Raw genomic sequence first — 23,003 nt, forward strand, 5'->3', positions numbered from 1 at the left:
GCAAAGGGGTTACAATATGAGTCCACCATGGGGTGTCACACCTACAGATCCCACACACCTCACTGGGAGTATACTCACTTCCAGACAACTGAGAAAACTTAACTGGCATTCAACAGGCCTCAGCTGATGCTTGTCCTTGCAAAGCGAGGACCACTGAGTGACAGTGAGATTCTCTCTTTAGCATAAAAGGCATTGCATTCTGAAAACTGGTAAACATTCTGGCGGTGGTCATCAGCATGGTGTGAAATGCAGAAAGCCAACGTATCCATAGATGAAATTTAATTTAATTAAAATTAAAAATTAATTACAGATTATCTAATGTGTGTGTGTGTAGATTATCTATAATCTACACACACACACACACACACACACAGACAAGCAAAGGCACACACCACACACTCGCACACACACACACACACACACACACACACACATACACAGAAATAAACACACACGTGTGACCTGTGGTGTGGTTATTTTACCCTCCAGCACTGAAGACAGTTTGTGTCACTCTCAAGGTACCAGGATATTATCTCTCTGGTGCTCACTTGATGTGAGATAACACTGTCCTGGAATCTTTCTACAGCCATAGCTATTCAGCCCCAGAGTGTCTGCTCTGATACCTTACTGTAGTATTACATGAGCATGCACACACACAGATGTGCAGAGCAAACATATGCGTATACTGTTAGTACATCTGCTTGATGTCTTGCTTGCATTGTGTCTCTGTCTTCCTGTCTGTCAGTGTGGCTGCATCTTTTGTATGTTTTTGCGTGCATGTGCTTTTGTTTTTGTTTTCAGCCCATGTGCTCCATCGTCCTACCTCCTGTCCTGCCTATCTGCCCTTCTGCCACACCCACCACATGGAGCCTGTCCTGCTCACCTGTTCCCTGTTAACTCATCATCAGCCTGTGTGTATATACCCCTCTATTTTCTTGTCTCTGTCTCTCTCTGTCAGTTCGTCTCAGTGTATTTCATCCCTGCCTGTTTGTATCTGCATGGTCTAGTTTTTCCACTTTCTGCCTGTTTTTTGGATTTTGACCTTGCCTTGAGATTTTGGATTTCTGCCTGTGGATATTCTGGTTTTGACTGTTTTTTGACTACTGTTTTTTTTTGCTTGCCGTCAAATAAATACCTGGCTTGGCATTCTGGTCTGCGCCTGGGTCCTTCCACCTGAAAGCCTGACACATACGAACACACACACGTACATATATACATTTAGGAACACACAGAAGAAACAGGCAGAACAAGGGAAATGGTTGGTGCAGAGAGCCCATTAACCTAGAGCTCAGAGAAACACTGCACAGACTCCACACCTGTCAGGGACCCTGAGGCTTGTATCACATTCAGACAGGACTGCACTCTTTTAGACCAACGTACTCCAAAAACATGCTAGCAAAGCTGTGATTTCTTTGTTTGCTGTGGAATGATTCATATAAGGTAAGTGTCACTGAGCTGAAACACACGACCTATACATACATATCATAATCCCTCACAGTAATGAATATGAAAATGTTAATAAAAATTAATCAGCAGCCTGTCTGCTTGGCTCACCGCCTTGCCAGAGTTCAGGATCTGATTTATTCTACAGCTTCAGTGTTGAAGGCAGGAAATTAATTTATTCTCCCTTGGGCAGTGCTTGCTGTGGTGAAGTGCAGCCATACCGAAGGCCAGTGTTTATGGAGGTGATGAAGGTTCAAGCTGATTCCGCAATCGCACCTTTTGTCTGACGATAACGCCTCTGGTTTTTAATCACCCTGCTCTGCTCTCTGCCGTGTTTGCTTGGGTCTTGAGGCAAAGAGACGGAGATGATTGAGCATGGATCTGGGGTTATGACACGGAGGGGGGGAGACGTTAGAGGAGGAACGGGCGGGGTGCTCTGGAGGATGACCTCATCCTGCCCGTGCCTCTCAGTGATAAGGGTCTCATTTCTTCCCACTTCCCCTCACATATATAACAGGAAGTCTGACCACGTTAGCTACCGTGGCAACAAAAGGGTAGTCCAATGGCTGGGATCTGATGTAATCAGCAATGCATGCTGGGGTATAACATGTGGATACAAAACATGGCTTTTGAGAGAGATGAGATACAGCTGAATATAGCTGAATCCAGCCAGCACTAGTTAAAGTGAGATTTACACCTCTGTCACATATCAACAGGTAACACATCTAGTATTTCACACATCTAGTACATCACAGTATTTCTGTTTTGCTCAGCCCACAAAGACAATTGGATTCCAGGAATATCAGCTCACAATGTGCAGTTTAACATACTGCCTTTACCTTTAATGACTAAGAGGCTGCTAGAGTCCCCATGAATATAACTCAACAATTTAATCTGGCTCATATCTTGTGTCAGTACATCATTCTATCTGTTTGTTGAATTATCAATATCATGTAGAATTGAAACAGACAGGGTGTCATCAAAGGGGGTGTAGCAGACGCGTAGTGAATGGAGAGCAAAACAGAGGGGGAGGGAGGGAGAGAGGAAGAGAAAAGCAAGGTGATGTCATACAATTACTGCATGGAGCCGAATGGAGTTGTAACCTTGAGCTGTATCAGAGCCTAAACCTCTCTCATCACAGCTCAAGGGCTGATGGAAGTCAAATTTTATTTGTTCAGACACTTGTTCAAGGCAGCAGTGGCAGCCTGTAAGCCCAGAGGAACTGTGTGTGTGTGTGTGTGTGTGTGTGAACACATACGCAGGTGCATGTGTGTGATGTTCTGTCTCACCTCAGGACACAGCACAGCATAGTTGTGTGCTTTAGGGTGCATATTAGGATGCACACTTTAGAGGGTCATGTTCGAGAAGTTCAGAGGCTAGGCAATCAAGTACTTTTGAATGCTGTCCAGTTCCTGAGATTGACATTTTGCATCATTTGTGTCATTTTTAGTCTCAGAGTTTTTTAAAACTGGTCACCTTGGCCACCGTATCACCCCTTTTGCACCTTTTACAGTTAGTAATCTATGATGGATGCAATTACTGATCTCACCAACTGACTCTTTAAGTAACAGAGTTCTTCATTCATCTCACTCTTAATTGTACAGCTTCTGAATCTGTCACCACACCCATACCCAACCCTTTTGGCTCATGGAGCAGTGAGCTGCAACATGAAAGCCTGGATCCTCCCTAAAGCAGTGTAAAGTGCTCCCCCTGCTGTATATGAAACAGTATTGCAGAAAATGGTATTTTTGCGTTTGCAATACCATCGATTTCCACAGGACGGCAACTTAAAACATCCTGTTCTGCCGTGCTTAAGTAATATGCAGCATACACAGAGCTGTACATTTTTGAAGCAACCAAAATATATTTTACATAATTGTATTCACTGGCCAGACGGATTGCAGGTAGGACTGGCCAGTATGTCCCTAAAGCTCAGTAGGCCTGCCATCCTTCACAACTAAACCCAAGAGGCAACCAAGAGGAATACAGTTTTTCAAGAGTTACAGCAGCAACGGGATCATTACTCTTGTAATACTACAATTAACCACAGGGTGTCAACAGAAGTCCACGGCTGCTCAAAGAGGCCTTTTGTTGTAATGAATCGGAAAACAAGAAACACATTACAGTAATGATGGAGGAATGTGGCATCATTGACCATTATGTGTAATCGGTGACACACTGACCTGAACCAGTCATGAAGTTTTGCCTATAGGTGAGCAAAGTGCTGTGATTGGTTTATACAAGTTAGTGACTGACAGGAGGTGACAGCTATGGGGTTCATCTAACCTCACTCATGGTCCATTACCTTACAGTGCTCATTTAACCCAAATCAATGAATTGCTTTCTTCATAAGACAGACATCATGTATAGCATAGAATACCTCAAAAGCCCCAGAATCGTTGAGCCTATCAATAAAAAGCTGCATCACAGTTATAGCGAAGAAGAGAGAAACATACTTCACAGTGAATAACAGGGAAGCAGTGTGAAGGGTTCCAGAATGTGACAGAATTCCACTGAGAATCTACCTCTTGTATGAATGAGGGGATGTACAACAGAGACAGCAACAGCTCAACAATATAAGGATGTGAAATGGAAGCATTCCTCTGATAAAGGGTGCTATTTCCCAACACAATGCAATGTGGATATACATTTATTATATATATTGAACAAAGAGTCAACAAGTATAATGGGGCAATCCATTCCTGAACTGGCCACATTGTTCAAACATCATGCCACTCACAATGGCGATTGTTGCCTGGGCCTAAAAAGAGAGCTCTTTGTAGAGTGGGGCTGCGCCGATCTGTGACACCACGAGACGCACCTGAGTGTCACAGCAATGATAGCGGAGGTATTCCCGGCGCAGATCATATACTCACTGTGTCCTGGATAAAACTTTGATAAAGATTGTTGTAACTTTCATGAATATGTTCAATAAACAAATAAAGATGACAAATCAATACATCCCACGCATCCGCCACACAGTTCAAAAGACTAAAGCAAACAAATCACGGACAAAGTCAGGCTGCGCTGGTGCTGATATTTAGGCAAATGAGATGGCCAAATATATCACAGATTCTCTAACGTCATCGCTAAGGGAAAAAAAACACAAAAATAGGAACTTCTTATCTCAACTCATGAAAGCATTAGCGGAACTTCTTAATTGGACAGGAAACATATACAGGTGTACACTCTCTCTAATAACATTGATCTCTGAGCCCGTCAGCACTTAGGACCCAGTGGAAGAGACACGTGAATCACATGATGGTGCTTCCTAAGGGGAGGAACTATCAGCTTGCTCGCTCTTAGATGACAGTTTTTACCTGGTCCCTGTACAACGGAAAACGAAGTTATGTCATTGGATTGCATTTCAACTAACAATTTCAACGACTAGTCATACCCATTATTAATTAGTTTATACATACAGGTTACATAGAGTTAGATATATATCACAAACATAACGGATCATGCATTCATGAGATGATCAGGGAATATGAGATAGACAATTAGCTAGAAAGTAGCTAGTTATGAATGCCAGGCTTGTTTTCGCTTCTGTTGTAAGTTTCAGTTGTTTTGTAATAAATAAGAATGCGGTAAGTACTTTAAAATTGATAATTAATCTGCTATACCTTGCTGTTTTTGCTTACCAACCCCGATTAGCAATGCGTGATGTTGTTGGCTTCCCAGCTTAATTGAAGGTTACTGTAACTTCTACCTCTAGTTTAATTTATAGCGAAACATCAATGAGACGATATCCCATATGCTTTCATTCATTTCATTCCGATTTATTGACGAAAGGCGAACGAAATGTGCATTCGTTCAGTAATGAACCTGGTCAGTCGTACGAAGCAAGCTAAGGTACGGTAGCTAGCTAGCTAACTAGGTAGTGGAGCTTTATGAGTTGACCGTTAGCTATTATAGATAGGACCTTTAGCGAGTCATCTGATTTGCAGCATTTCTTGAAGCATGTCCAGATTCCTGTCGCCTTTTTTTTAAACAACCCATGTGTCCGTAAAATTTGCGGTTAGATCCTGAACCTTTGCCAGTGTAATTCCCACCTACAACGACTAAAGTGGACACACAACACACCAAACGATATCCTTTACCAGGCGGTGTTCTCTTTCTCTCCAGGCACAGGGCTCCCAGTCTTTCTCCATAGACTACAAGAATAACCGCTTCCTGAAGGATGGGGCGTCATTCCAGTATGTCTCCGGCAGTATCCACTACTCTCGCATCCCACGGTTCTACTGGAAAGACCGCCTGCTTAAGATGTACATGACTGGACTCAACGCCATTCAGATGTACGGTCAGATCCAGCGCCAAATGCAAATTTCAGACTTAAATAACGGGGAAACAATCTTAGAGGGGTACTATGCGCACATTCTGAGAGCCCTCTCCCCAATATCCCCACAGAGGTCAGCCATTTTCTGTCCTTGGTCATTCTTGGTCCTGACACTGTTGGCTCTGTCTTCCTGAAGCTATGTACCCTGGAACTTTCATGAAACACTGGAGGGTGTGTACAACTTCTCAGGTGATCGAGACCTGGAGCACTTCCTCGACTTGGCCAATCAGACAGGACTGCTGGTCATACTGCGGCCGGGACCCTATATCTGCGCAGAATGGGAGATGGTGAGTTCAGTGTAGCCGGCCTTCGCCCCACATTCCTCTAGAGGTTACACTGCATTCTGCCCGTCGCCAGAGCAAGGCATAGTTTAATTGTCATGGTAATCCAACAGTACAGCTATGTCAGCAGGCGGTCATGTTTTTGTTGTGGTGCTTTCATCCTATGGACAGATTGCACTTCATGATGCAGACTTTTGACATCAGAAACTCAGTATAGCCACTGTTCACTCACATGGGACCAGAATGAGTAGACTGTAGTAGAAGAGGAACTAGAAAAAATAAATACATATATGGGTTTTTTTTGATTACACATCAGTGAGTAACCGGTCTTGTGCTTCCCCCTTTATGACAGAAAGGCTATAAATAGTCCAGCAGCTGATATTAACATCAAATTCAGACTTGTAGTAGATAAAGACCCAGCCTCCACCTCTGTGATTACAGCCATGTGCTCACACATTCCTGTCTGCCTGCTCTGTGTGTGTCTTTCCTTCTTCAGGGTGGTTTACCTGCTTGGCTGCTTCAGAAACCCAATATTGTCCTGCGATCCGCACATACAGGTAGTGTTGTAACCTGCCCAGGCAGCTCCCATCACAGCCCAGGGGGCTGGAACAGGAGACACTTGCACTCTTATCTTGCCCCATTGAAACTCACAGTACAACATGCACACTCTTGCTATCCATTGGTTATAGGCTGTCCGCTGGTTATGGTAAACCAGCCGTGAATGAGGGGTGTCCTGTGTTTGAGACATTCTCATCCAGTTATACTCGTGCTGATTTCAGCCGGAGTTGCACTCAAGCAGATGACGGACTCACAACTGTCTGATTTCCCCAGAATACCTGCAGGCGGTGAGTAACTGGATGGCCACACTCCTGCCCAAGATCAAGCCCTGGCTGTACGTAAATGGAGGAAACATCATCAGTGTTCAGGTGAGAGGAAGAGGGGAGAACCATGTTGTAGATAGAGGAGCGAAGTGTTGCAAGCTAAAATAGAGGTTTTAGTACAGGAAGACAGGCTTCAACAAAGGCTTTGGTGGAGGTAGGGTGAGAGGTGGACAGCAGTATTGGCAGGCTTGGTAGAAAATGGGCAGCAGTGGGGTAGTGGTAAGGAGCAGAGCTCGTAACCGAAAGGTTGCTGGTTTGATTCCCCGCAGGGGCACTGCTGCTCTGTTCTTGGGCAAGGTACTTAATGCACTATCGTCTCAGTAAATATCCAACTGTATAAATGGATAAAATTGTAACCTGTGTAAGTCGCTCTGGATAGGTTTGTCTGCTAAATGACAACAGTGTAATGTAAAATACTACAGGTAGAGTAGATAGAGATACACACCTACAGAGTAAGTGCCTTTAGAGCCACATTAGTGTAACACAGGTACAGACCAGGTATAACGTAGGGAGTGACAGTCACCTGTCAGCGTGGCAGGCTGTGATTGGTTCTCTGGGACTCCTTCAGGTGGAGAATGAGTATGGGAGCTACTTTGCCTGCGACTACAACTACCTGCGGCACTTACGGGAGCTCTTCCGTTACTTCCTGGGCGAGGACGTGATTCTCTTTACTACCGACGGGAACACGGACCGGGAAATGATCTGTGGAACACTGGAGGGTCTTTACGCCACCATTGACTTTGGGACAGGTAAACAAGGAGGGGACACTGGGACATGATGCTGCTGTTGCAAACAACTATTTTAACTCCACCCTTAGTCGTGTTCTTATGTACCCTGATTGCCTCGATCTAGAACTAAATCACATTTGGACAAGGTGATTGGCTGATTGTGATCTGTTAACTAACCCCGAGAGGACTGTGTCTCAAACAACATACATTTGGAATATCACACTGCAACCAAAGCCTGTAGGAGCTCAATCATCACAAGCTTGCAGGATGATTTCTGCACTCAAGGTTTCATTTCTGGAATTTCTGGCATGTCAAAAGTGTTACATTTAAGATCAGACTGTAGTGAATTTGACAGTCTGTGGTCTCAAACCATGTGTAGTGAACAGGCTTTGGTGCAGATGTGGTCATTGGTAAGGTGTGTATTCTACTGTGTCAGCTCTCTTTTTGTCTTGTGCACAGACACGAACATCAGTGCAGCCTTCCAGCGCCAACGGAGGTTTGAACCAAAAGGTCCCCTGGTGAGCAATTTCTTCATGTATTAGCTTATGTATTAGTTTCTTTATATGTCTTAAAAATGAAGATGAGAATATTAAGAAGCACATCTATTTAAATTTGAAAAGCTCTGAAGTGATTTATTACAAAAAAAAAATCCTCAGGACATTCCAACCTGCAAATTTTCATCCTGCACCCAAATGTTTCTCTTGGTATTGATATTAACACCCTGTAGGTCCTCTTCAGTGTTCGCTGCTAGCATTATGTTAGTTTTCTTGCAACAGTACAAATTACTGCATGTGGATAGGATGTCCGTTTTCCCTTGGGTAGTAAACTCAATAGGCAGGTACAGTGTACTTCACTTGGGTGTGTTGCAGGTAAACTCGGAGTTCTACACGGGCTGGCTGGACCACTGGGGTGATCGGCACGCTGAGGTGGATGGTCAGAAGATCAGCAGCATGCTAGGGGATATGCTGGCCATGGGAGCCAGCGTCAACATGTGAGTCTTGCCCTACTCAGCTGCTGCTGTTTGCTGTACTCATCTACTACTAGTCACCCTTGAGACTGTAGGCAGAAGGATCAGCCTACCTTGGCCAACTGCCCCCATTTTCATCATTAAACTTCTAATCCTGACACACTCTAACCACCAAGATAATGAACATGTGTAGACTGACAACAATCTGTAAGCTGTAGCATAAGAGATGGCCTTTACAATTCACACACGCAATTTCTTTATGATTTGAATATACAGGTGTGAACAAGCTGACCAGTAAAGGACAGCATTTCCATGAGAATTGTGATCTGGGGTACATTTACCAACTGCTGTTCTCTCACTGTAGGTACATGTTTGAAGGAGGAACAAACTTTGGTTACTGGAATGGTTTGTAAACCTTTCTTGAACTATCTCCTAAATACTTTTGTCTCAGTGTGACATCTTGTCATCTGATGGGCTCCCAAGTGGCTCAGTGTTTAAGGCACTCGCCAAGACCCCATAGCAGCAAGACAAATTGGCTTCCTTTGGTCAGGGATGGGGGTGGGTATGTCAGCAGGGATTGCTTGTTTCGCTGCTCTCAGACACCCTATGATTCATCAGGTGCCTGGGAGTCCTGTGGAGTCCTGTGCTGTGTGACTTGCAGTACAAAGAATAGCCGTTGGCTGTATGCAAGCGTATCGCCTCACCACCTCAGTGCCACACTACTACTACAATACTGCATGCAACTGGTAGTTACAAAATAGAGGTATTATACAAATACAGTTACTGGAAGGATAGACACAAATGTGTGATTCTGATTGTGTGAGGCGTGCCAATCCTCCAGGAGCTGATCATGACACAAGGTTTCGATCTGTGGTGACCAGTTACGACTACGACGCCCCTCTGTCAGAGGCTGGAGACCCCACAGATAAGTTGCTGGCCATCAGAGAAGTGATAAGGAGGGTGAGTCTGGAACTAGCTCGCCCATGTCGCCTACAGTAAAACCATTCTCAAACATCTCACTAGTGAGCAAAAAGTAAATTTCTGGAGTTAACAAATGAAATATTCTATATGTAAAACGTTGTAATTGTACAGTGATATCCGGATTTGTCTTTCATGTTTTTGTCCAGTTCTTCCCGGTTCCTGAAGGCCCCATGCCCCCCAGCACCCCCAAGTTCGCCTATGGTTTTGTCACTCTGAAGAAGGTGCGTCTATGTCCCCATGCTTTCATCTCCGGACAGGAGATTAATCAACAGCTATTACACAGAAACGTCTGGCAGCCAATCAGAAGGTGTTTAGAAGGCGTACAAATGTCTTTCACACTGTAGAGAAGTGACTGGCTGATAAGCGTTCTTTACGGCTATGTGTCCGCAGGTGGGAAACATCAGCAGCCTGCTAGACACCCTGTGCCCCACAGGCCCTGTCCAATCACAGCTCCCCCTGACCTTTGAGGACATGAAGCAGGTAGGACCACACCCACAAGGGACATAGCGTCAAGAGCACTATCCCAGCCCACCAGCAACCAAAATGCACACACACAGACCATTGTCCCATCCCACAAACAACACACATACTCTATACCGTTACATGCTTAGTTATGAGACTCATATGTACAGCAAAGACTTAAAGACACTTAAAGATGTAAAAGATACTTAAAGGGCCATAGGGCTGTTCTGTGAGAAATATTGGAATTACTAATTTCAGAGTTATGGAGAGAAAAATCCATGAATATGAACCCCTGGGAGTTTTAACTGGGTATTTCCGTAACTCATCAAATCACCAGGTCTCTCAAGCCTGAACCAGAAACTCTTGGCACTGTACATCCAACCAGCTTCACTTGCATTTATTTTTCTTATAAATTCACTCTCGGTGCCTTTTATGGCAGTGCCTTCTCCCTATACTGTGCTTACTGTTTTATCCAAACCAAATGCAGGATTTTGCATGTGGAAGCGGTACAGTAATGATTAGAGATTAGAGACTGGGACCTGTCCGATCTTGCACAACTGTAGAGCTCATGAACCCCAGTAGATACAGTGATTTCTGAGACTCGTCTTGATAATCCAATCTGCAGTGTTGCCTGTGTTTCAGTATTACGGGTACATGCTCTATCGGACCAAACTGCCGAGGACTCTCCCAGAGGCCACACCACTCATCTCTCCTCTCAACGGCATCCACGACCGCGCATACATCTCTGTCAACGGGGTGAGAGTTCACCAAGACCTGCCACTGTAACTCGCAACAAGCCCAGAAATTCCAGACTCAGAGATTTCCAGAATGTCAAGCCAATGTTAGTTATTCTAACTCAAGCATTGTTGAGCAGTTCCTTCTAGATATTTTGAAGCTGAATGGTTAGTTATAGTTTATAGCTCACATTGGGCAGCAGCGTGGTGCAGTGGTAAGGAGCACGGCTTGTAAACAGAAGGTTACTGGTTCAATTCCCCACCACGGCACTGTTGTTGTACCCATGGGCAAGGTACTTAACCCACAATTGCCTCAGTAAATATTCATGTACAAACAGATAAAAAATTAATTGTAACATATGCTATGTCCCTCTGGATAAGAGCATCTGACAAATGACAATAATATAATGTAATGTACTGTAACACTGTGGTTGCAGTCAGTCTAAGAGTCTGCTCAGGAGTGTGTTCTGTTTGACCAGGTGTACAGGGGCCTGCTGCAGAGAGACACCACTCTGGTGATGAATCTAACAGGACAGCAGGGGGACCAGCTGGACATTCTGGTCGAGAACATGGGGAGGGTCAACTTTGGCAGCAAGATCCACGACCACAAGGCAAGCCTGGCCTCAGCGTCTGTACCATTCCCAGCAGTGTACAAGCCTTTGACTAGAATCAAGCAGGGAAAAGAGCTGGGAACAAACACTGGCATATACAAACTCACATCACTCCCACAAACACTAGCTGTACTCAGCAGCTGCAACTCTTCTCAAACCAGACAGTTATCTAAAACAATGTTTTATATACATCATCATCAAGAACATAGAAAAGGGAGTATCAACCAGGAATACCATAGTGTGACCAAGCATGTTGTTGATAGGATAATTTACTTGTGTCTAGTTAAGTTAGACTGATTCTGTCCCTAGGGCCTGTTGGGTGACCTCATTCTGGGCAAGGACGTCCTGACTGATTGGCTGATCTACCCTCTGGACATTGATGGGGTCATAGCCAACGGGTGGCCGCAGTGGGAGCAGGCCGGTGGCACCGGATTCGAAAGTTCGAATGGACCCACGTTCTACACGGGAACCCTGGAGCCCACTGGCATTGCCTGGGACACCTTTCTGAAGCTCCGTGGATGGACCAAGGTAAGCAGTACTGTGGGAAGGTACTGGTGGTCTGAACAAGTCAGCAGTCATCTGTCTGTAACAGCAAGCACCTATCACGTTTGCCCAAAGTGAGGCAGTCCCAAATTCTGGGAGCTGAGTGAATCCTCACCATGTCTTCCTCTCCCAGGGACAGGTGTGGATTAACGGGGTGAACCTGGGCAGGTACTGGCCACAGAGGGGCCCCCAGCAGACTCTCTACGTTCCAGGGCCCCTGCTTAGCACCTCGCAACCCAACAACATCACGGTGCTGGAGCTGGAGCAAGCTGCGTCCGACCTCAGGGTTCTGTTCATGGACCGGGCCCAGCTGAACAGCACTGCAGATAAAGCGTGACACTACAGCCCTGCCACTCTGTATTTCTGCATCTTCAGCCAGTTACATACATGCCCTGGGATTCTTTTCATCCTCAACCAATTAAAGACGCATGCCTTGGAACTCACTGCATCCTCAGCCAATCAAAGACGCACACCCTGGGATTCTCTACAAATCCTCGGCCAATCAAAGAACGCACCCCCCCAGCGCATCGTATCAACTGTAATAACCCTCTTCCTTTTCATGAGAATGTGAGCCTTGCCATGTGTACCATTACAGTTTCAATTTCGCTTGGAGAATGAAAGCTTGTGCACAAGCATTTGAACATGACCGTAATGACAGGAGGATGTGGTTTTCAGTTGAAAGCTCAGGAAACAAAGAACAAAACTCAAAACAAGATTTGTATTGAGACATGATTTCCAAGAGACCGTTAGTGCACTTCAAAAGTTTGCTGCCAGAGCAAATGCAATACTTGTTCATATTGTAACTGTATTGTTTTCATGCTGTTAACATTAAAATGCAATTTTACCAAATACCCACTCTGGTACTACCACAACATCTTCCTGCAACAGATCAGCTGCTGGGTTTTTCATGACAAAACAGGTCTTATTACCAAATACCACCACCTTTACAGCAATTCCATGTTTACATGTTTGCGGCATTCCATGTTAAAAAGTATCAACTTTTTAACACATTTTACTTCATCAATCATCAATATTAATCAGAATGCAAATTAAGAGTTTTACAGAGTTTGTCTGTTACTGCCCAAGTGGAATGGAAGCATGAAAGAAAGTCACAAATCTGACATGAAGGATGCATTAAGGAAGGCGTCTGTGAAGTTAGGTTTTCAGAGTGATATCTGAGGATCAATGCATGCACAGCAGTGTGTGCATACCATAGTTTTCACATTCAGCGCTGTACTCTCACCAATGTGCTGCTCAGGAAACAAGGGTTACATTGACAATGTAAAATTAATCCCAGCAGCCATGAGGAGAAGACAGCATTTATTTTATTTTTCACAGTGTACTGTAACTGGCACAGAGTTACAAATTAAGTATAAGTCTCTCAAGGTTCCTCATTCAGAATTCCTTATTCTCTATAGTGGGTTGACATTTCAGAAGATTTCATTTTCACAGACAGCACATCAAGTGAAATTTGAAAAAAGAAAAGAAAATGAAACTAGCTACTAATACCAAAAACAACCTCTGGCACACATTCTGACACATTCACTTACTATGAAGTCATGACAATGCAAGACTGTGACATTTATTTCAATGAAATGATTTAGCCAAGTTACAAAAGCTAATGGCTTATTCAGAAACAAGCTGCCAAATGCAAAAGTTTCAACAATGCCAGTGCTTTGCTCTGATCCAGCTCTGATTCAAATTGAAACATAGAGGCACTCTCCAGTACTCTGTACAGGTAAGACATCAAACCATACCAATAAGACACATAAGAGTTAATAATGACATTGGGCCCGTGTTGTGCTGTAATGTGCCCATATAGTGTGCCCACAGGAATACGGGTCTCAGAGTGAGTGTGAGCTGATGAACAGCGATGAAGATGTAGCCCTACCCTTGGGAGCGCAGACAGGGGGGACCCTTGGGTCCTCTCATGGGGACATTCTTTTTACCCAAAAAGGTTTTATCAAAACAATTTTACCGGGGGAGGGAGTTTCTGTACAGTACAGAAAATCTTAAAAATGCTGTTAGTGTTGCCAGTATGTAGGTTTCTTTTTTAGATCAAAGTAGGTAGTTTTAAATTAACATTGGTATTACATGTTCTAAAATACTACAATAATACTATGAAAACCATTTTCCTCTCCTCTGATTTCCAGGTGATGTACGCTCGGATTTCATCAGCACATTTACCGTCCAAGCCCATCATGCAGTTTATTTTACCCCCAAAGTGGTTATTTCGTGTTCTCATACATCTGCATATTCTGTCATTTAAGACACTTGGAAAGCAGTATGAGAAACAAGAAAATTACACTTAAATTTATTAAATACCCAAGAAGGTATAAGACATCAAACCATCATACTTTGATTTTTATTGGGTACTTCGTAATGATTTTCATTGCAGTTCTTATGTATCCTTAAGATACATAAAAATTAAGTGATCAAGTGGCACTGAACACTCATATTTTGAGGCATTTATCATGCAATTAAAATAAATATTACTATTATTTTTACGGCTGTTACCATTCTTTTGATTCAATGCTTTCATAACACTTGTCAGTCATGGTGGTGTGGTGTGAGAAAGAAGTGTTATGACACCATTTAACTGGTTACTAAAAAAGTTGATAAATTTGATGATAAGGTGGCAAACTACACATTTACCTGAGCTTTTCCAGACTGAAATGAGCATGCTCATTCATTTGGAACTCATTTGTCTGGGTCTTAGGTAAGAGATGTGGAGTGAGCACACAAGCAAATCAATGTCCTCATCTGCAAACAATCTGTTGCTGTCCGTTCCAGTAATTCAGGTAGGAGGTAGGAGGTCGAAACAGGACATGCTAGGTCAGAGGTCACTGCTTGCCCTCGGCTGCCCTGGCCTTGCGATGCTGCTGCACACAGCGAGGGGTGCAGAAGGAGAAGTCCAGGTACTCAAAGGGGACCTTACCCTGCAGAGATTCCCCACACTGCCAGCAACGCCTAACTCACACCAGACAAAAGAAAGAGAGAGAAACAGAGGGCGAGAGAAAGTCTTTGACTTTTAATTAGACAGTAAAATAAGGAGCTCTATAAAATAAGGAGCTTTGAGAAAAATAAAAATTAAATTAAAATGAAAAAACAAAACAAGAAGCTAAAGGCACAATCCAAACAACCAAAAAAGAACAAAGAAAAAATGGTTCAGCAACTGTGTGAGAGAATGTTAACTGCTTTGGAAACATTGTTTTTTTAACAGCCTTTCCAATAAAGCATATCTGACTGTGAATTTGAGATGGACAGGAGGAGAGTGAGGAAGAGAAAGAGATGGAAGCAGTCCCCCAGAGAGAGGTGTGGGAGGTTAAGTCGAAGAGAAAGCAACATCACTAAAAATGATCAAACAAAAACAGAAACATGAATGGGCCACTAGGAGAGATGGGAAGGACTGTGCTGGAAAAACACGGGAAAATTCTCCTGGCCCGTACCTGATGTTGGTGAGCTCACTGGCTGTGCCCAACTGCTGTGCCAACCGCCTCTCTGCAGCCAGAGCTCTCTGTGCCACAAGGGTAGAGTAGTCAAGTCAGAGGACGAGCCATGAGAATACCGCCCAAAGACAAGATAAATAATATCCAGTCCTCCACACAACCAATCCCGATGTGCTGCATGTTACCTTCTCTCTGTCACTCAGGGCTGCGAACTTCCTCTTCTCCTCCAGCTCTGCTTCCTGTTTCCGCCTCTTCTCCTTCTGTTCCTTCTCTCGCTGCTTCCTGGCTGCCTTTTGGGCACGTTTCTTTTCTGCCTTCTTCGACTCAATTTCTGCTGTCAGCGGCCCTGGGATCTAAAACCCAGACTCACATCTCAATAAAGCATGCACACTCCTCAGAACAAACAAGTCTTACATGAATGGAATGCACTTAACTTTACCGGGCATTTGGTATACTCATGCATAATGTGTAAGGTGAACAGCGTACCTGGGCTTTGCTGTAGTCATACTTGTCTGGATGTTCAGCCATGTATCTGCGGAACACGTTCCTGGTGTCCTTGTCAGGAGCCACACTGTAGGGAGTCTGTCCCTTTACATCTCTGCAGAGAGTAACAACAGTCCATGACCACGGTGGAAGAAATAAACACTTACATAACCTAGTGACTGATGGTAGTATACTTGGCGTCCCTTCTCTAGTCAGGCTGCGCAAGTTAACTTGTGGTAGGGCTTGAATAGTGTTATGCTGACACTCACTGGTGCTCATTCAGCCTGAATGGATACACTTCTCTTCTTTTGCGCTGGAAGTTGCTCTGTCTGCTAAATGAATGTAATGTAATGTAACGTAATGTAACCCCCCTCCCTCCGCCAAGCTGAGCACCACCATGTTGGTTTAATGAGGGGGTGCAAGTTATACCTGCACGCTGGGTCACAGCCAGCGTCCATCAGCAGCCTGACCACGTCCCTCTGTCCCGCGGCAGATGCCACGTGCAGGAAGGTGAACCCCGACGAGTCCACCTGCGCGTGAGGGAGGGCACATGGGGGGGCCTCGCCGTGGGGCTCGTCGTCGGTCCCCTCTCCGCCAGGAGTCTGCAGGAGGCCGCGCAGCCCGTCCACATCTCCAACCTTGCAGGCGGTGTAGAGGGCGTCCCTCATGCCGTACTCCCACACGCCCGCTGGTACACCTGGGCGGACAAGCAGAGCACGGCGTCACCGCGCACGTCTGGAATGTTAATTACCCAGAGTGCTGAGCGAGGCCATGGTCTCACCTTCCTCTTCTGCGGGCTGCGTGTTCTCACTCCTCCCGGGTCTCTCCTCTCCTCCAGCGCATCCGGGACTGGCTGTCTCCACGCCACCCGTTCCCTCCTCTCTCTCCCTACACGCTAAATCAGAGATTCACATATCGCTGCTGCAATATCACACCTTGTTCACTTTGTTTATGGAATATACGGAATAAAAAGTTTAAATGTAATATTCAGTCCAACAATGAGCTTCTTCTTGTCCTGATGCTAACTTGAAGTGTGACAGACCAGTTATTCTTATTTATACTCAGTGTGAATACCTGTTAACTTTTTAATGCTTTTAAGCTCTCCCGTTATGCAACCAATTAGGTTCATCTTACCGTGGCAACCTGCGCACTGAGGACGCAGGAGCGATGAAGTGAGAAAAAAGCAGTCCTCTAATTCAGCAAAAGGTCACTTTTCCACTACAAGCCACACAGTGCACCACAATGAAGTGGGCATTCGCAGGAAGACACGCGCTACTTCAGAAACCATCCGAGCAACTTGGGAGGCCCCCGAGAGTAGTGAGACTAGGAAAGCCTGACTGACATACCCACACCTATCCCTGGCAAAATGCTGCCGGCCATTGTTCGGAGCTGGCACTGCAGGTTTAAAACCCAGGCCAACACGTAAGCTCTGTTAATTAGGTTGTGTTCAGGACATACTGTGCATATCTCCAGTAGTCCCTATACTGATAGACACACAGACTTCCCAGCACTACTTTCTGAGTTCACTCACCTCCCCCCTTTGCTCTGTGCCCCTCCTTCCTCCTCCTCCGCCTCTTCCTGTTGGGGTGCACCTCGAACTCGCGCAGGTCCAGGGTCCCCAGCGTCACCTCCACCGTTTCCAGCTGCTCCGCCACGCCCTCTTCCTCCGAGCTCCCATCCTCCTCCTCCTGCTGCCCTGTCTGGGGTGCTGTGGGGGACAGGCAGCATACCACACCTCAGAAAACAAACTTGCAAGAAAGAATCCGGGAGGAGACACAGCCCAGCAGAGAGAGATTACTGTGGCATGGGTTTAACGGCTAGATACCCAGCACCTTGTGATGGAGTGATAAGTGGCAGTACAAACCTGGAGACTGGAAACCGGTAGTAAGAGTCTGTGTAAAAAGGTTGTGCACCCTTTGACTGCTTTTAATGGTCCTGTTCTAGTGGTGCCCACAATGGCACCATTTCAAACATGGGATTAATAATTCAGTATTTGTCCAGCTATTTGTAAGTGTCAATGTGATAGAGCACCCAACTGAGAAAGATAGCACTGTTGTTTTTTTTTCCATGGTGCTAAAGCATCTATTAAGGTGTGTCGCTCTCATACATCCACTACAATCTTTCTTTAAACATAGGTAACAATGTGATCAGGGTTTGAAGTGAACTGAAACAGCTCACCAGTAATCTCCTGATCAGGTTTTGTCTCTTCTTGTCGTGGGGCCTTCCTTCTCCATACTTTCTTTGAAGGACTGAAGATATTGGAGACATCAGCATTTCTCCCTGTGGGAGAATATTTCTTTTCACAACCTTAGGAAACAATGTGACAGAATCATGTACCAGACCAGAGGGAGGCTGGGCTCAGTGATCCACAGAGGGTGACGACTTAGGGGACCATAGATGTGCAGGTGATATGATTGACAGGGTATCATAAACATGCATGTGATTTGGTAGATCTGACATACCATAGACGTGCTGGTAATACAGAAAATTTGGGGTGTAGGCAATAAGGTGGACTTAACATACCGTAGATGTGGACTGTGGAGAGGGTCTCATGCACCCTGAGGACCTCCCGAAACGTGGCCCGGCGGGTGACAAAGGGTAGTGTACGAACACGGGGATCATTCTTGTCAAGAGGGGCTGCTCGTCCCCCGAAGAAGATGGATCGATTGTAGCTTGGGGCACGAAGGAAGATAGCACTCGCCTGCCTCAGGTGTTCTGACCAACTCTCCAGCAGGTCCTGCACATCCTAGGACACACAGGTGGCATATTACATTACTGTCACTTAGCAGACGCTCTTACCCAGAGCAAGTTTCATTGGTTACAATTTTAAATATTACCCATTTATACAGCTATTTACTGAGGCAATTCTGGGTTAAGTACCTTGCCCTAGGGTACAACGGCAGTGCCCCAACGGGGAATCGAGCCAGCAACCTTTTTGTTATGAGCCCTGTGCCTTACCACTACGCTGCATTGCCTCACACACACACATATTCAGACCTGCATACTCCAGCACATTCAGTTAGTCCCAGCTGAGAGCTGTGTTTTGTGTAATCAAGTTACATGGACATTTATTCCCTTTCTCTGCCAGGTTACAGGGGCATTTATGGGATTAAATGAGGGCAAGACACTGCACACCAGGCGGCCTTTGAGGCTGCTTTGGCACCGTGCACCGAAGCATAAGCGGCTCCTACCTTGACGAGCGCAGCCTCATTGTAGCGCCGCAGGGCCGCACCTGCAGATTTGGGAGCGCTGCTGCGGTTCTGGGAGTCTCGTATTCCCTGGGCTGTCCCCCGCTTGGCTCGCACCGTGTACCGGTGAAACGTTTTATGCTGCAGGACTTCCTTCCTGTGATAGTGCAAGAGAACGAACATAGTGAAATGTATATGGCCTAGAGGGAAAAAATAAAAGTAATTACCTCTACCTACATAGTGCAAGGCCCCCAAAAGGGAAAGTGAAATGGCACTATTTTTTTAAAAGAAAGAATAAGATACCCACTCACCCCTGAAAAACTGCCCCTGCAAAGTGTCCCCCTCCAGTCATCAGAACGACCCACACAGACTTATTACTAATACTGAGCAAGGAGGCAGCCAGCTTTTCCTCGCCCATCTGAAAGGACAGACAAAGATATCAGGCCAATGGAGAGATCCACATCACAGACTCCTATGAAGAGCTGCACATACCACCAGCTCCCCCAAAACAGAATTACACAGTCACAACATTTTATGTACATTACCAATAAATGAGATAATACTGATAACAGTGCTTCTCTACCTACAACTGGACCCACCTTCTTACTGTGCAGAACACAGCGATAAACAGAGAGGTATTGTCCCTGAGCGTTCTGGAACAGCACCCTGGCAGACAGGCGGCTGAGGGGCTCCCTGCCTTTGAGGGAGCTCTCGCTCTCCACAGTGTCATCATCACCATGGAGACTCCAATCGCTGTCAGAGTCCGTCTCCTCAGAGTCCGAGCCCGAGATGCTGGACATGTCTCCTGCAAAGTGAACGCGGGTTGGCTGTAAGCGAGAGTAAACGGGTATCAACATGCAACCTCCCCAGAGCAGGCCTGCCCGCGGCCTCCCATTGGCTGCCGTCTCTTTGGGCCTCCTCCTGCCTCGGCACTGTCGGAGCTCACCTGCTCCTGTCTTGCTCTCAAACTCCTCCACTGTGGCTGGCGCCCGGCCTGCCAGTCTCTGCCTCAGGTTGAAGCGGTGCCAGTCCAGCTTGTAGTGCTCAGTCTGCCAAAAAAAAGGCAACAAACCTGTTACTGAAAATCCATTGCGCATTCTCCCTGCTTTAGAAAAGAGATAAGTGTTCACACTGCGCCTACACCACCAATCAGAGACTAGTGTGCTCACACTCTTTAGCAGGGCATCTGGAACATTACAATTACACTCTTTGGTAATAAAAGCTTGCAGTTGTCTCAGTATGAGCCCATACACAAGACTGCTGAGCCCAGGATACCATATCACCATGGTGACTGTTGCTGAACTTATGACTGCCTGTCTAATTAATATATAGCCAACACCAAACAGTTTGCTTTACAACACTGCATTCCCATCCAAGACTTAGCCACAGTACTGCTCAGGACTTTATCTGTGACTTTGAATGAGTCAGGTTCCAGATCACAGCTGCAACAACAGGTATCATTTAGCAGGCTGTGGTCTGTGTTCACATTATTACATTATATTTTTGCTTAGTGGGCACTCCTGTCTTTACGTCTTATATGGATAGAAGTGTAGCGTATTGAGCAGGGCTCATAACCAAAAGATTCCCTAACACAGCAAGGTGAGGTACTTAACCTACACTTGCTTAAGTAAACATCCAGCTGTAAAAATGGATAACACAGGTAAAATTGTAACCTTTAGCTGCTCTGGATGAGAGCATCTGCTTTGCAAGTAAATGTCAATATATTGACAAGATTTTTATTAAAATCAGTGACTTACGTGGGTTCAGTGTTCTATTCTAGACTATTCCCATCACTCGAGTTCCCTCTAGACCATCCTCACCATCTCAGTGCTCTGTCTAGCTCCTGCTTTGTCTGCACTGTGGTTTTTATTGTCATTCTTGCATGTGTCAGTTCATCAATGAGCTTGAGTACATGTTCTCAATTAGCCCATCAGTTTAAATTAAGTGTGGATGATGATGTAGACACTCACCTGCTCCTCACGGCTGTCGAAAGGGCACTGGCAGGCAGAACAGAACATCCTGTCCGACATCTCTGTGACAGAAACACTCTCTGTCGTCTTCTCATTGAAAAGGCTTTCTTCACGGAACAGCTGTACTTCTTCACCTGTGTGTCACACACACCATGAACAAGCTGTTTGAGCCAAATAAATACCAAAAGTATGCAGGAATATTCTTACTTTAAAAACATGTCTGCTTTCAGTGCAAATTAATTTAAGTGGCAGGTTTGTAGCCATGGACTCATTCACACCTTCATGATGGGAAGCGGTCTCCGAGGGCTGGGACAGCTGCTGGATGGTCGCAATCTCACGCAAACCTTCAAGCAGAGCCGCATCTTCACGGCTATCGAATACGGAGCGGTGTTCTGCTACTGCCGTCATTGTGAACTCACACGGGAACTCCTGAATCATCCAACACAGTGAGAAAGACCCATTAACCAATTAAGCCTACCAGTGTCCAGCAGGTAGAGGCAGCGACCCAAAACGCTAACGTGGCAGATATCAAAGTACTCATTCCTGACTAGAATGACTGGTATAGGCCGTGCCCAAATTACCCGTTACCGAGGCATAACCCCTTATCCCCGTACTTTACTTTACTCGACTAGCGCGCGTTGGATAAAGAGACAAACTCCATTTTTGAATTCCGTGTTAACGAGCAGAGTAGACAAAAAGCCACCTTTAACCCCAGTCCCCTCAGTTAGCTAACTAGCTGTAATGTACATGTTGCCACAACCTTGTCAGAAGCAGACTGCGTCTCTGTATCAAGACACATGCACCTTAAACGACCCGAAATGACTAAGTCAATGACAAGCTAAAGTAGTAAGCTAATGACTCAAAACACAGCGTGATTTTAACAGCCTAAGAAACAAGGCCGTCAAATCCAAAAATTAGCGTAGCTAATTCACTAACTGCGTCTGTCCCCAACATAAGAAAGTCTAGTGCTGTCAGTTAGCTTTAGCTAGCGACATGCTAGTCAGTTTGCCACTGATTTCGTCAGAGAACAAATCTAGCTAACTTAGCTAGTTACCTGAGCTTGTGGCAGACGTTTTCGTTGTTATCTGGAGCAGATACCAATACAGTACTATAGTCTATGTTTTAAATACGATTAGTTTCTGAATTTCAAAAGACATCGGTACGACTTTTTTAAATCAAATATTACCAACTGTCATTACACATGTCCCTCGCTACAGTTTGCACTGCCCCCACTACGGGAGCTGAGACTAGTCATTTCGAAAACGTTTCGCGTAAATCGATTTTTGCAGCAGCTGAATTGTCTGTTCTGAACGGATTCAAAACGTAATTGTAAAAAATTGATCAAATACCTTAATGAAGCATTTACTCTTTAATTATTCTTATTAAACTTCGTAGAGAGTTTGTTGAGAAAGATTAATTACAGTGATTGTGTAACCTATAGCTATGTGCAACAGTTTGCTATTACAGTTTTAGTATTAATTCTGTGACATAGTAAACAATTATTTGAATTACAGGATGTAGTACAACCTAGCAGTAATGCCATGTTGTGTAAACTCATTACCAACTTTATAAAAAGTATGTGAACTCTTCATGCACAACCACAACTTTAGAATTAATGTACAGTCGCTCTATTGAGTTGTTGACTGGCCTAGTGTAACCTTAAATGCTGCTTAACCTTACCCTATTATTTGGCACCCCTCCAAGCTCGCCTTTATGCACAGTCGTTACGGATTTAAATATCTGTGATGGATGTCATGATGTCCACTTCATCTACAAATAGATACAGTTGACTGTATGTTTGTCGTTAGGCTTATTTTTTTTTCTTTCACAAAAAGCCTGTTTTTTTTTTTTGCAAAATTGGGCAGATGACTACACGAATTTGTGTATTTGTGTAATTTTGAGGCTTGGTACTGTCTCATTCTAGTGACTTGCCATGAACATGC

General features: G+C 45.0%; 2 protein-coding genes across 2 annotated transcripts; one reads left to right on the forward strand and one right to left on the reverse strand.

Moving 5' to 3' along the window:
- Nucleotides 1–4,737: 4,737 nt before the first annotated feature.
- Nucleotides 4,738–12,328, forward strand: glb1l (galactosidase, beta 1-like). The gene is made up of 16 exons (XM_036545269.1): nucleotides 4,738–5,033; nucleotides 5,572–5,741; nucleotides 5,919–6,069; nucleotides 6,560–6,620; nucleotides 6,895–6,989; nucleotides 7,513–7,693; nucleotides 8,132–8,190; nucleotides 8,542–8,663; nucleotides 9,004–9,044; nucleotides 9,481–9,599; nucleotides 9,767–9,841; nucleotides 10,011–10,100; nucleotides 10,725–10,838; nucleotides 11,296–11,427; nucleotides 11,737–11,955; nucleotides 12,104–12,328. Exons 1-16 carry the CDS (start codon nucleotides 4,968–4,970, stop codon nucleotides 12,305–12,307), a joined length of 1,899 nt encoding a protein of 632 aa, XP_036401162.1. The 5' UTR covers nucleotides 4,738–4,967; the 3' UTR covers nucleotides 12,308–12,328.
- Nucleotides 12,329–14,201: 1,873 nt separating this feature from the next.
- Nucleotides 14,202–21,187, reverse strand: ankzf1 (ankyrin repeat and zinc finger peptidyl tRNA hydrolase 1). Its single transcript, XM_036545450.1, has 14 exons — nucleotides 21,061–21,187; nucleotides 20,037–20,139; nucleotides 19,690–19,895; nucleotides 19,402–19,508; nucleotides 19,094–19,247; nucleotides 18,426–18,648; nucleotides 18,081–18,182; nucleotides 17,434–17,610; nucleotides 16,684–16,797; nucleotides 16,332–16,599; nucleotides 15,906–16,017; nucleotides 15,605–15,772; nucleotides 15,420–15,487; nucleotides 14,202–14,940 (listed from the first exon to the last, which is right to left on the reverse strand). The coding sequence occupies exons 1-14, from the start codon at nucleotides 21,118–21,120 to the stop codon at nucleotides 14,814–14,816; spliced, it is 1,989 nt and encodes a 662-aa protein (XP_036401343.1). The 5' UTR covers nucleotides 21,121–21,187; the 3' UTR covers nucleotides 14,202–14,813.
- Between the last annotated feature and the right edge of the window lie 1,816 nt (nucleotides 21,188–23,003).

The sequence above is a fragment of the Megalops cyprinoides genome, chromosome 14, assembly GCF_013368585.1.
Source record: "Megalops cyprinoides isolate fMegCyp1 chromosome 14, fMegCyp1.pri, whole genome shotgun sequence".
Lineage (NCBI taxonomy): Eukaryota > Metazoa > Chordata > Actinopteri > Elopiformes > Megalopidae > Megalops > Megalops cyprinoides.